The sequence below is a fragment of the Strigops habroptila genome, chromosome 12 (genome assembly GCF_004027225.2).
Source record: "Strigops habroptila isolate Jane chromosome 12, bStrHab1.2.pri, whole genome shotgun sequence".
In the NCBI taxonomy this organism is placed as follows: domain Eukaryota; kingdom Metazoa; phylum Chordata; class Aves; order Psittaciformes; family Psittacidae; genus Strigops; species Strigops habroptila.
The window spans coordinates 19,010,615-19,024,600 of record NC_044288.2 but is presented as its reverse complement, the minus strand read 5'-3'; the positions used below and the strand labels follow the sequence as shown (position 1 = coordinate 19,024,600).

Below are 13,986 nucleotides of genomic sequence, written 5' to 3'. Positions count from 1 at the left end.
GGGAACACACACAGAAAAGCCTGTATTTCTCAGTAAGCCAGGCCTGCCAAACGAAGGGGGACTTAATTTTGCATTTAGCTGCATTAACACAAGGAAGAAAATATTGTCCACACCTGCAGGAAAGGGAGTCTGTAACTCAGCTACCCAGAAAAAGCTGAGGGGAGGTCTAAACCTTAGCTCATCTCCTGCCAAAAGGGTTAAGACAGTCTTTGAGGATACAAAGAAGCTGACTAAGAATGTCATGCAGTCTGTGGAGAGCAAAATGGAGACAAATCTCAGTGTGGGTTCTGATGTCCCTTCCTAAATGTCAAGAAATGTAAGGTCTGAAACACAAACATTACAGAAATCCTGGAGAAATTTCTTTGTAGGGAGAGACTTAAAGCAGTCCTGTCTCTTCAGCTTATGGAGATCAACAGGCCCCTTCATCTCTGTGCAAACATGCTCAGGGAGAGAAGGCCGGGTACTAAAAGGGTTTTATTTGGCAGGCAGAGTAGGAAGGAACAAAGGCTGGGAGCTGAGGACAGCCAACTCAAAGTGGAAAAAAGGCACATGCTTGTTACAATAAGGGTGAGTAAGTATTGGAACAGATTAGCAAGGAACTTGGTGGTGTAGGAGAACTTGTATTTAAAACATTATGTTTCATAAAACATTATTTTTCCTATCAGACATTGTAAGTCCAACGTGTGTGACTCAAACACTCTGGCACTGCCGTTGAATTGGGGCCAATTACACCAGGAGGAAGTACCAGTTACCCTTCTGGTGGCAGCTGTGGTGGCCAGTGTAGACAGAAGAAAAAATACCCTTAAAAAGCAAAGCAAATGCAATTGTTCAGGATTTGGACAATGCAAAAGGATTTCTTTCAGGCAATTAATTGGAATTTTACCTAGAGAAGAACATGCTGTAATGGCAGATAAGGCATTTCAGAGGTTTCTGGTTTAGCTGGAGAGCAGCACTTCGAGTAGGTCTGACACATAGATTTGATTCCTTGGTAAAGGCATGCCCAGTTTCCAGTGACACTAACCTGCCCCTTTTGCACAATGCAATTTCATTAGACACAAGCGTGGAAAGCAAATCAGCTGCAATCCTTCAGCTTCACTTGTTCTTCATTTTAAAACTAGGTACACATCAGGCACCCTGCAGGGAAGCTGCACTTGAGGATGTGTTGTAATCATCTCAAAACTTTTGTTGTGCTTTTATTTTCCAGAGTAAGAGAACCAGCTCCCACCCGAGAAGGCACATGTGCAGCCCTCCAGCTCTTTAAAGATGTGAAGCAGGAACAGAATGGAAGGAAGAAAACGTGCCGCTGAACTCGTCTGGAAGACAAGCAGCAGGTTGCTAAAAGCCATTGCTTGTAACTGCACAACAGCCACACACAGGTAAATAATAGATATATACACACAGTGTCTGTCTGTGTAAGGATGGTGATTATTTGATTGTAACAAAGATATACAGAAAATGTAAAGTATTCATAGTAGCTTCAAAGTGGTTCTACTTATGTATGTTCCAAGGGTGTGTGTATATGTTGCAGCTGAGTGAAACCCAGGGCTCAGACCTCATCTGCTTCACCCTGAGCGATGCAGAACTAGTGCTGATGTTGGTAAATGAGAAAAAGCCGAGCTGTGCTGCTTTCCCCACGCCCCAGCCCTGGTGGAACGTTAGCTCAGGAGTCAGTGCCTGGCTCCAGCGGCACACAGACTCTCCTGCTCCCAGCACCAGCCACGTTTTCCACTCCCGGGCAGCACAGAGCCTGCAGCAGCAGGAAGCGACAGCTCTGCCCGCCCTGTGCTGTGAACAAGGAGCAATAGGGAAGCATGATTCAGCCATAACTGAGCACCTGGGCACCAGCCAAACTTTAGAGCTTCAGCCCAGCACTGCTTCTGCCCAGGGCTCCTCTGAAGCAGCTTCGACACCTTTGCTCTGTAGTATTCCAGATTTCAGGAAGCATTATTAACATTTACGCTTGTCCCAACACTCTGCCCAACCTAATAAGCCTTCCATAAATCCAGGGGGCTCAGATCAGAAAGCACAGTGGTTTTACAGCTAATGAGCCTACCTGGACCTGCTCAGCCTCTTGGGTGTAAGCATGCTCTTTTCCCATGTTCCTGGTACCCACACTGCCTAGATACCGGAGCCTGGCACACCCGGCCTCTGGCTGGCAAACCCCTCCCCAGCAGCGTCCTGGCTGCTCTCAGGAGCAAAATCTTCCTTTAAAACCACCCGTCCAACCCCTAGCCATTTGCCCAAACTTCATTAGTAAAGGAAATTCAGCCTTGCACATCAGAAACTTTACTCCAGTAAAGCATGGCATAGTTACAGTTTCAGCACATGGAAATCCTAGAGGGTGTTTGCTGTTATTTACTTAAGTGACATTTAATTATGCAGACGATGTTAAAGGCTGCACAGGCCTCGCTGTGAATTAGGGCTTCTCTCTTCTCTTGACAATGACATTGTAATTCCCATAGACTTATAATACTTACTGCAGACTTGAGATAGTTTACAAACAGGTAACCACAAAGTCCAAACTAAAAATGCAGCAGGACAGAGTTAAGCAACAATCAAAACCCCCTTCACAGCTGCGGAGACAGAAATGAAAATAAAGCACCAAGAACTCTTAGCTTGAGAGTCTATTCCTTTCAGGCATATTAGTGTACAGACTGGAGCTCTACAATTTCAGTCCTTAAGTACACGCACAGAGACTTCCTGAAATAAATTCAAGATGACAACCAGTAGCCAACAGCCACCACTAATGATTTCATTAAATCATGTACTGAAATCTGCACGGAGACAACGGGAAAATCTGCCTCCAATGTAAACATTTCAGCATCAATATAAACCCCAGTCAGCAGCAATTACAAAAGACACCCCTTCTCCAAAGTCTGAATTAACTACTTCAACAGCACCTATATATATATATTTATAGATACTTCAAAGTCTTCATAATATATAAGACCTTGAAGATCTTTTGTAATCAACTTCAACATCACTTACTTGTTTGCCACTAGGGATATCTGTAATAGGAATGAATCTCAGACAAGCACATTTAATGGATTTCATAGTACCATTACATAGTACCATTACACAGTACCATTACACGCCAGTGTGTGTATAGGCACAAAATTTCCCTGTTGCCTTCAGAAAAATTAAGAAAAAGTGAACAAATTTGGATGTGAGGGGGAACCTGAGCTTAATTTAGTGATACTGCTGTAAGCAAGACAAAACCAAATCAAATGCTTCAAATTAATGTCTTGCAAGTATATTATTCGTGGGTGGCTCTAAGCACTTTTAACAACAATCCCACCATGGGAAGGACTCAAATAAGGCAAGACCTTCACAAACCAACAGAAATACCAAGCCTTTATTACAAAGAAAAATGATTCCACAGAAGAGGTTGGCTTGCTTCCATGCATGCTCTCAGTCACATCCACTTGCTGAGCGTGGAGAAAGGCTTCTGCTAGATTCATTAATTCCCCAAGACACCATTAGGCTTTGTTCTTGGCTACAGGTGCATGAACATTTTGGTTCAACTGAATTGCTTCCTAGAATGTTGTTGCCAGCATTGAATGCGCCAAAATAATGGACCTGACTGTTGGGAAAGCCAAATGCCACAAGGGAAGGAAAAAAAAATTAAAAGAAAATAAAAATCACACACTGGGCACAGTTATCACTAAGAGAAGTCAAATGACTTGCTTGACATCCACATTGTAAATAATTTCACAGGCAGGGAAATGAATATGCTTGAGTCTTATCTTCACTTGGGAGCGCGAAGAATGTTTGCTGCATCCTTCTACTGGTACGTGCAAGCACACGGTCACAAAGCCTAAGAGCCAGCAGAACTAGATTGAATTCATGTTATCTATTGTTGTTTGGATTTTGAACAAAATTGATGGAGTATGAACCAGTTGATGAATCCTGTTTTATCTGGAAATTTTCTGTTGACAGGCCAAAGGGGCGGAGAACCAAATTGCCAAGATCCTTCAGTTTGCCTACAATGAAAAGGAGAAGAGAACGCGTTAAGTGGTAAGCAGAAGGAAAACTCCCACTGAATTATGCCCAACTACACAGTCCAGCTTTACTGATTTATCTACTAATTTAAGGTAAATGCTCTGTAAATCTCTGCAGTTAGTTGAGTATTTATAGGCTCTTAACATGAATTAAAAAAGTCTCCATTGTGATGTGGTTACTGTCAGCTTTAGGGTTGAAAACAGATGACCAGGCTGGTTCTGAACAGTTTGTCAGGCACAGAACAGAGATTGTATCCAGGTCTGACCCTACCCGGTGGAAGTATGCACCTCATCTCTTACAGTGTGGCAAGAGCTCAAGACAGGTTAAACATCACCATAAACTATGCTACTCAGTCACATTTCTGAATATCAAACTGGGGCAGGGGGAGCTTTTTTGAACACATTCACAGAAAGTACAAAAAAGAAACAAGAGCTGGGGAAAAATGTAAATAGTTTATTCTAAGGACCAACTCCATCCTGCATAACGAAACTAACAGCATTACTACAGTACTCCTAAATATGCCAAAGTAAGTAAGATCTTGCATCTCAGTGCTGGTTCACAAGCAGGTATCTTTCAGAGACTTGTGGAATTATTTTGAAGCAAGATTGGTCTTTTTGAGAGTCAGATGACTCAAAGTCATCTAATCCTCGATGAGCTGCTTTGTACTGGTGGTGTGTTTTTTCCTCAAGTTACACCCTGTTTAATTTAACTATTAAGTTCATAATTTTATACTGCATCCTAAAACCATTTTGGTTGTAAAACGATAAAGTTGTTCATAGCATCTCTGTCTGGGATGAATAGTTGCTATTGTACTTCTAGGCAAACATTTGGTCATGCTTAGCTTCCCGTTGGGGTGAGAAGTGTCTTTGTCTACTGGTGGAAGCATCCTGGCATAGTCCAGCATTGCTCAAGTCAGTTGTAAACAGCTCCCAAGCCATCCAGGCGCTGCAGCTGGCTCAGGAGCCAGGCAGACAAGTTTCCCTGTTTCAGGAAACTCTGAAAGGTCTTTTCTAATTGGGGTTAGTAGGATGGCTCTTTTCCGGCCGTACCAGAGCCAATAAACACAGAACAACTGCCTTGGTATTCTTGCTTGTTGCTAGGCCAGCTCTTTGGGAGAAGCTGAAGACCATATGATATATTTAATACTTTATTCTTCATCTCACTGGGATTGAATAATTAAAACAATACAGTCACAGGTCACCTTCCTGTTCTCTCACTTAAATCCACAGACAGCAATGCCTTTTGGTGCAGTCACATTTCATAAATTGCTAATGAAGCAGAAGCAAGCCTTTGCCTTTTCCGGGAACTCAAGCCCAAAGCACTGCTCCTGCTGTCTTGGCACACATAAACCCATCATTGTAGAAAAGCACTATTTCCTCCTCCCCCACTCTCCTTTCATCCCTAAATTAAGATCTGTAGTTAAGTCCAACCTCCCCCTCCCCCCAGAGAAAAGCTCTCTTAAAACAGAGACTGTGCTTGAAGGAAGGAAAAAGGCATGTGGAGCTGTGACTCAGCTGCAAAGAGTTCTCAGCAATCAAACACGCACTTGTCCCTGAGCAGGGTCACATTCTCCTCTGTGAGACTGTATCTTCATAGATCTTGTTCTTTACATTTTAGAGGGCCTGTGTCTACTTTTCACTCCACATGTTAAGTTTCTTCAGCCGCGCAATATTCAGAGGTTAACAAGAAAACTAACTGGTGAAAATCAATTCACAGCTCAGAAGTCTGTGATTCATTACTCACCTAAACTGCAGTTTAACATCCTGCTGCAAAAGGCAGATGCATGAAAAGATTTCTCATGATTTACATTAAGATGTAACAGCCAAAAATTAATTGCCATTTGGTCTTTCTGGCAATAATTCTAGTAGAGTTGCTAGTGTTAATGTAGTGTTTGGAAGTTGAAAAGCTGGATATTGTTTGGGTTAAGAATTTTTGTTGGATAAAAGGCAAATTTCCTGATTAGGTCTCATCTTTCTCTAACTTATTGTATTAGCAACAACATTTCTTAAGCAATTAGAAGAGAAAGGGCAAATTCTTTTCCCTTCCCTAAATGGTAAATGAGGACTGAACTAAAAGTAATTATATTAGCTCTAGTTTGAACTATTTGAAGTGACCTCCCTGTGTACAGTATTGGGGTTTAGCAGTGTAATAGCAAACACAACATGTACCCTTCAGTATCAAAAAAAGGAAAGAAGAGAGTAATTCTTCAGGCACTAAGACTAGTAAGTATCTTTGCTGATCTTGAGTAGCTAGAAATCTCTCTTGCTGGCAGGAAGGCCCAGGCAATACACTCTGATACGCCTTCCCATTAATCACACTGATAACCAAGTACATTTCTCTGTTTTCCGAAATGAACTCCTTTGTAACTTAAGATGAAAGTCCCAATAGTTTTTAATTAGATTTGATGAACCCTGTGTGTATAAGATGGGTTACACAGATTGCCATATGTTCTATCCCAGTTTTTTATATCCAGTGTACTTGGCTCTCCTTGTAGCCAAGCAGAAAACTAGCAGCCTGGGAGCTCTGACAATAAACCTTGCTAAAACTATTCCAAACTTCCCCTCTTCTCATATCCTCTCCCCAAAGGAGCTGGTTCTAGTTATCACAATAATTATAGTTTTTCTAAACAAAACTAGCTTGTTGCACAATAGCTGGAAATCTTTGGCTTGAAACTCAGAAGAGAAATAAAATAACACCGAAAATGGTCAGTGTATGTTCACATCCTGGACAATCCCTAAGACAGAGGATGCTCGCATCATGAAAGCATAAAGGGAAAGAGCCACATGGATTTAAAAGCTATTTTTCAAGTGTGCTGTAAGTTAAGCTTTCTTTAACATTGAAACTCAGAGGTTAGTTCGTACTGAGCAAACTCCAGTGGCAAGTGGCAGCATTAACCTGCAAAGACTGAATGGAAAATACAAAAATAATTTAAGTACAAATGTCAGCTTTGGAAAAGTTAGACCCTTGCAGAACACTTAACAGAAATGGACTTGGTTTGGCAACAAAACATGTTTTTTCTAGTGACATCAGTCTCACTGCACTACCACTTGCAAACAAGTACTCATGGTTAGGTAGTCTGGAAGAAAAATCCAGCCAAGAATGTGTACTCTGATTTATTTACACACAATCACTTAAGAAGTGGTTTCAGCTTCTGACAAACTATGTGGTAATGAGCTGCAGCACTGGAAAACAGGAAACACGCTTGGGGAAGGAGGAAGATGCACTCCATTTATTTCAGTTTGTTTGTACACAGCTCATTTTCGTGACAGTGTGTGTTAGTTGGGTATAGCAGGACTTAGTTTCAGCTGAAAGAATAAGAACTTAGAAAAACCACATTACTGGCTGATTCATTGACTAAAATAAGAATTCAGTTCAGTATCCAAACTTCAAAGGGGCCAAAGCATGAACTGTCACATTCATTCTAAAGATTTTGCTGGTGATTAATTTTAGTGTCAGGGCTCCTGGACCAGGCCCAGTCTGGAACTATTAGGATGCATCTGAGTTGCTCTACTGGAACCAAAAAATCTGGGATACAACCCAGACACCTGAGCTGAGCCCCCTGTGAGAAGGCAAGAATGAATCCTTGCATACCTGGCACTGTTTACCCAGCAGTCAGATAATCTCCTAACAGATTACCACAAGCAATTGTCTATTCTGCCACAGTACTCAGTTGGTAAATAGCCTTAATGAAGTTCTTGATAAAGAAAAGCTGAAACACAACAAATACATTGTGCAACAAAAATAATCCAAAGAAATCTCTGATCTATCACACTATATGAAGTTTGTCTTCTTTCCTTACAGAACTCCCATCTGATCCCCCTTCAATTGTAAGCGTTTTTCTTTGTCCTCAGACAAAACAGCAGCATTCTGTAAACCTTGGGAAGTATTTCCTTCCCAGGCCTTCATTGCCAGATCCATCTCTGCTCTCTCTCTTACCAATGAGATACAGGGAATTTTTTAACACTCAAAAGATTAGTCTGGTTGCTGCCCATATTCCTAACTTAATTTCAAGTGTTCTAATAAGTGAATGTGTTACAGAAAAAGAATTTCTCAATTTGTGTTACACTGGAGATCACAAGCAGTGCTAAGACTAAAATATCACCTAATTGACCCCATATAATTTTAATGATACTTGTGACAATTTATTTCAACTTGTCACATGCAAAGGTTGTGGATGAACACAGGGTCATACACTGTCTACCCCACTCTTGGTCTCGTTTTCCTGGCTTTTACACCATTAAAAATCAGTGCATCTCCTTGAATATATATAACTGATTGAGAAGGAATTCCTTTCTCGAGAATCCTCATATAAACAGCCTGAACTGGTTCCCAAAAGACCAGTTCAGCTCTGAAATCCTAGCTGCCACTAGATTAACACTTTAAACAGATTACATCTAGTCTGAAATCTAGGCAAGGATTAGCAGTATAGAACGAGGTTTGTAATGACACTTTATAAAGCTGGATTTATTGTTTCAGTATAGTCCCTTGTGATTAGTGAGGCCCTTTAGACATTTGTAACAATGGTACAAAGGGACAGTTCAAAAAAGAACAGGAATTGTTTTCAGATTACTTTATGTTGAAACTCATCCTGTACCCTACAAATAGGCATGATCCTTCTGGAGACTTTCTGCATTTGTCATTTATTTATAGCACAATCACACTTAACCTTCTTTACTTATGGCTTGTTCTAAGTACAATGGTGGAAAGAGAATCTGATGATGTAAAGCTCTAGAAAGCCTCAGTGCAACTTTACTAGGTCAAAACAGGTACAAAGCAAGAGCAAATCAGACTCCTGCACAGCAACAAAAGAAAAATATCAGCATAAGGCCTTGAAACAGTCTCTTCTTCCCAAATATTTCAAGAATCATAGAATCATAGAATCGTAAGGGTTGGAAAGGACCTTAAGATCATCTAGTTCCAACCCCCCTGCCATGGGCAGGGACACCTTGCCCTAAACCATGTGGCTCAAGGCTCTGTCCAACCTGGCCTTGAACACCGCCAGGGATGGAGCATCCACAACCTCCCTGGGCAACCCATTCCAGTGCTTCACCACCCTCACTGTAAAGAACTTCTTCCTTATATCTAATCTAAACTTCCTCTGTTTAAGTTTGAACCCATTACCCCTTGTCCTACCACTACAGTCCCTAAGGAAGAGTCCCTCCCCAGCATCCTTATAGACCCCCTTCAGATACTGGAAGGCTGCTATGAGGTCTCCACGCAGCCTTCTCTTCTCCAGGCTGAACAGCCCCAACTTTCTCAGCCTGTCTTCATATGGGAGGTGCTCCAGCCCCCTTATCATCCTCGTGGCCCTCCTCTGGACTCGCTCCAACAGCTCCATGTCCTTTTTATGTTGAGGACACCAGAACTGTACGCAGTACTCCAAGTGGGGTCTCACAAGAGCAGAGTAGAGGGGCAGAATTAGTGTTACAGTATGCTAGACAGACTGAGTTCATTTAACCTGATTCTCTGCAGAATAGCAAAACAGTCTTCCCCTTTCCCATCCCAACCCCTCAAAGCCTACTCAGAATAGCATTTCATCCACTACTTGTGACACCTAGAATGAGCAAACGGGTAACTACAGAAAGTGATTTCTGAAACAGGTTAGGCACTGTTAGTTTATCTTATATTGTCTTTTGGCCTTGCTCTTTTGTGTGGATTTTTTAAACAGTACAAATGAAAATATTCTATAAAAATAAAAACTTGGTTTCAAAAAGCACCAGGTTGTCAGACCTGTCACCAGTCCATGAAGAGCCTGGACTCATAAGAATTTACAAACCCTGTTAAGTAGGAGATAGTAGACAATGTCATCAGCAGTCGTCTTTTGGGCAGGACATTTTCCCCAAAAACTGCTAGTTTGTGATGCAAGGAAGTGTTTTAATCTTAGTATCACACATGAAAACCAATCTTGCTTGGGCAATCTTATTTCAGTAGTTATCCTTTTGAAATACATCAATCCAGTTCAGATATTATCCAAACACCATACAACACGATGATGGAGGCATATAGGTTCACATGAGTTGTATTAATTAAATTATCTTTCCCTCAAACAAGTAGAGTCAACAGTATCATTTGGTATAGAGTTGTAACAAATCAAGAGACAATGAGTTAGGAAATCTAACTGCACTCCTAGCAAAGCTAGATGCCTGTTTGTAACACTGGGTAGGTCTAATTCAGCCTCCAAATAAACAGAACCAAAATACTATATAAATCGAAGTAAACATGAAGACTTGGAGGTCTATAGGCTGGAAGTGCTATTAGAAGAACCCAATTTATTTCTTCAGACACAAGCTCAAACATGCTCAGTTATTACAGCTGGTTGTCTCCTTTTACGTAAAAGTTTAGGCAAAACCCTGTTTCATCCCTTTCATGAGAATGTTTTTACTTGCAGAGAGAAGGGGCAGAGCAGTTGGTCTGTTTCAAACCATTTTCCTCTGCTTTAACATGCATCAATATTGATTTGTTTTAGAAGGTCTTGAGTGTTCTTTCTTTAACTATTAGCCTTTTCTGTACGGGCAAATTATTTGGCTAGAATTTACTGGAGGTGAAACCAAGCAATAGAGAACTACGAAGAAATCAGGAGTTTCGTCTAACACAGAACAAGTATTTCCTTTAAGCTTTCCCTTCTTTAAATTTTATACAAGATATTCTACTTGTGCATTTTTATTTTTCTAGTAGCCTATAAAGATTATTCTGTAAGTTACATGCACACACTACTTACCTAGCATTTCTTTCTTTAATTTTTCATTCCGCTCTTCAATTTGTCTAGGTAATCGCTGTGGAGAGAGACAAAAATTGGAATCAGACCCATGCTTTCAGTAATTCTGTAGGTTAAGCTAATGGAATTTTCATGCACATACCCAGGATGCACTGTTTGTGCCTTAAAACAAATCCTTATGTCAAACCACCCTTTCATCTTATTTTGGAAACCTGTAATTCATCCTATGACATCAGTTCACATAAACAGTAAGTTGTAACTTGTAAGTGCAGGTTTCAAACAGGCATGCATTTTTTACTGCTGAAAACCAGATCTGATCTGTTTGCTTGGAATTTTAACTGAAAAGCTTATGGGATTTAAAAGACTTACAATTAAAGTATATTTTAGCCCTATTTCCTCAGCTGCATGCATTATATTTGGTAAAGAGGCTAGGCAAGCACAGCATTTGAAGAAAACATCCATAATCCATTCTCAGTGGCATAACACCTAAGGGAAATCTGCACTGTGAAGACATGAAGATCTTCTAAATACAAATACTTTATCAGAAGATCACTGAATTAACTTGCTCTGAACTTCAGGATATAGTTTAATGAGCAGCATCTTATGCAATATATAGCATAGCTCTAAGGAGGAGAGAGTATTTTAAATGAGGGCCTTGATTTGGCAGTTCATCATGCGGAGGTAACTCCAACACTTCGCCCTGAGCAAGGTACTAGTCCAAGTAACAGCTCATTAACACGCTTTTTCCCTTCTCAGAATTGGCACCAGTGTTAAAATCTGTTGTACCATCACAAGCAAACTTAGCACATGTTTCCAATGACCATTACATAACTGCATGGTCTATGCATTCCTAACAATTTGGTTCCTAACAGTTCCTTTCCATTTATGCCTAGAACAGCTGTGACTCATCTTCCAGCCTTACACAGTACTGGTGCTCTGCTGTATGATTGTAATGATCGTTTTTAATTAGCACTTTATAGTCACATAACTGAATTTACCATTGTATAATTAAATTTTGCATTTTCTATACATCCATTAAATACAACCTTAAAACAAGATCTCTTACAAATGACAGTCACTTTTTTACACATCCTTCCTCATATTTTTCAGAAGTACTACTTCAAGCTTTTATACTATGCTTATTACTGTATAATTCTGGCAGCTCAGCATGCAGTTATATGCACAACTATGCCGTCTCTTCTTGTGGAGCTCATAGCAAATAAGACAAATTACTGTAATGGTGCTACCAGTAAACTAATTACAGTTGCAGATTACAGCAGTTCACTCCAGATACACTTCCCCTGTGGTAACTGGCTTCTCAACACAGTTAAAGAATTCATCTCCTAAGCTTGTGTCTTCCTGTCATTTACAGCTCCAGTCACCATGGATAGGTTTGTCATTCTGATACCACTGCCACAATGAAATGAGATGTTCACCTCAAGAAAAAGCCCATGGACAAGGCTGCTTGGCTATTCCTCTCCAATACAGGATACACTGGTGAACACAGGCAAATACAGTTCATTTTCTATAGCACTGGGGAAGAGAGGTGGTATGCCCCAGAAAAAGCACCAGAAAAACAAGTGCTAAGGAATAGAAGCAGCTATACATGGGTGGCTAAGCTTGAAACCAGCCAGGCCCAGTGCCACCACCAGTGAGCCAGATCTAATTAGCCAAGTCAGACCTCATCTGACTCCTGCTGACCCAGAGGGGCTTATTAAGTTGGGTGCAGATCTGGACCTAAGCTGCCTTCATGAAAACATGTGTGGATATCCCCAGGCTCTAAATTCAGTTTGCATTGTGGCTGTGCAATTTGCTGTATCTCGGATGAGTTTGGCATACATGGCATGTCTCTCTCACATTTGGACATAAGGCTTTGGCAGGAAATGAAGACACATATCTTTGATCTGAAATACATACTCCATGTTTTGTCTGTCTCAATACTAGTATTAGAAAGACTCAGCATTTCTCACTCCAGAAATGTATTTGCAGGGTTAGTTATCTACAGGAAGGTGTCTGTAAGTATCACAGACACCAGATAAATAGCTGTCCTTATCTCAAAGTGCAGCTTCTTTTGGCAAATAAGTTTATCTTGCCTGCCAATCCCTCAAAAACTGTGCTGAAGCTAAAATTCACACAACACTATTACCCTCCTGCTAAAAGCAAAACCTAAAGAATGATACTATATAGATTGATACTGTGTAATTAAACACTTTCTGAAAAAGCATCAATAGGGATTATTTGTCCACAAAACATAATTTCAAACTGTTTAATTTAGCATTGAAGATGCTAAATGAACTAAAGTGTGTGAGACCAGGATTTAAATCAAAATACTAGCACTGTACTCCTGCAGGATAGAAACAGTACTGAAATTTTAGAGCAGCTACCATATCGGGAATGAAAGCAAAGAACTACTCTGCATTTAGTATTTTTAAACTGCCATTTAACAAGATCATGACATTCCCTAAAGCAGCATGTGAAATATTTTCTATATATTTTCTAGAGGAAGGAGAAAGATTTGCTGTAACAGTGAATGAAGCTAATTTGCAGATTCTCTTGATGCATCATTTCCATTACCAGTGAGGGGGAAAAAACGCTGCGATACTTCTGCAGAGAGCAATGCACTTTACCTTACAATAAAGCAAAGCTCCTTAGTCTCCTACATATTAGATATGCTAACCATGTATGTGGAGTCAGCGTTAGAGCTGGAATTGGTTTTTTGTATTATGAAATTTAGAGATTTACTATGATATTTTAACAAGTGTAAAACTAGCTGTCAGTATTTCCTTAACAATTTTTTAAGAGGGGTGTTTTAAGTTTCAGTCTCAGAAGATTGCTTCTACCCTGCAACTTGACAAAGAACAGGACCAGCTCAGGGCAGAATGTCCTAAATCCCACTGCAGTGTAAATTGAGGGCATTTTGTACAAAGTGTTCTGTACCACATGTGAGCCTAAAGCCTCTGCCTAGTAAAATGAGGTCAAGAAGCAGAAGGTAGATGTAACAGTCCACCTCTGTATTTCCCAGCTACAAAAATTAAGAATATATTACAGGTTGTCCTAAAACATTCCTGCAAGATGGCCAGGAAGAACAGCAGCACTGTTTAGTCTTAACTGGTGGGTCATAACAATCTGTATGATGTTCACAATTGTTCTGCGTATGATGAGCTGCTAAAACACGCTCCTTATATGCTAGTACTATTCTACCAAGTAACTGGCTAGATTCCACGAGGTCTCACTCTGGAGCTGATCTAATGCTAGAAGGACTACAAGCT

General features: G+C 40.5%; 1 protein-coding gene and 1 long non-coding RNA gene across 3 annotated transcripts in view; one reads left to right on the top strand and one right to left on the bottom strand.

Annotated features, from left to right (window-relative positions):
• Window positions 1-2,270: 2,270 nt before the first annotated feature.
• Window positions 2,271-13,986, bottom strand: part of TTC1 (tetratricopeptide repeat domain 1) — a 31,845-nt gene continuing 20,129 nt past the window's right edge. For both annotated transcript variants that reach the window (XM_030504068.1, XM_030504067.1), the window contains exons 7-8: window positions 10,721-10,775; window positions 2,271-3,983 (exon numbers count right to left, since the gene is read on the bottom strand). In XM_030504068.1, the coding sequence (XP_030359928.1) occupies window positions 3,850-3,983; window positions 10,721-10,775 (189 nt within the window). In that variant the 3' untranslated portion in view covers window positions 2,271-3,849. The remainder of the gene's footprint in view (window positions 3,984-10,720; window positions 10,776-13,986) is intronic.
• LOC115615655 lies at window positions 3,980-12,282 on the top strand. The gene is made up of 2 exons (XR_003994112.1): window positions 3,980-4,094; window positions 12,090-12,282. It is a non-coding gene; the product is annotated as an uncharacterized LOC115615655 (long non-coding RNA).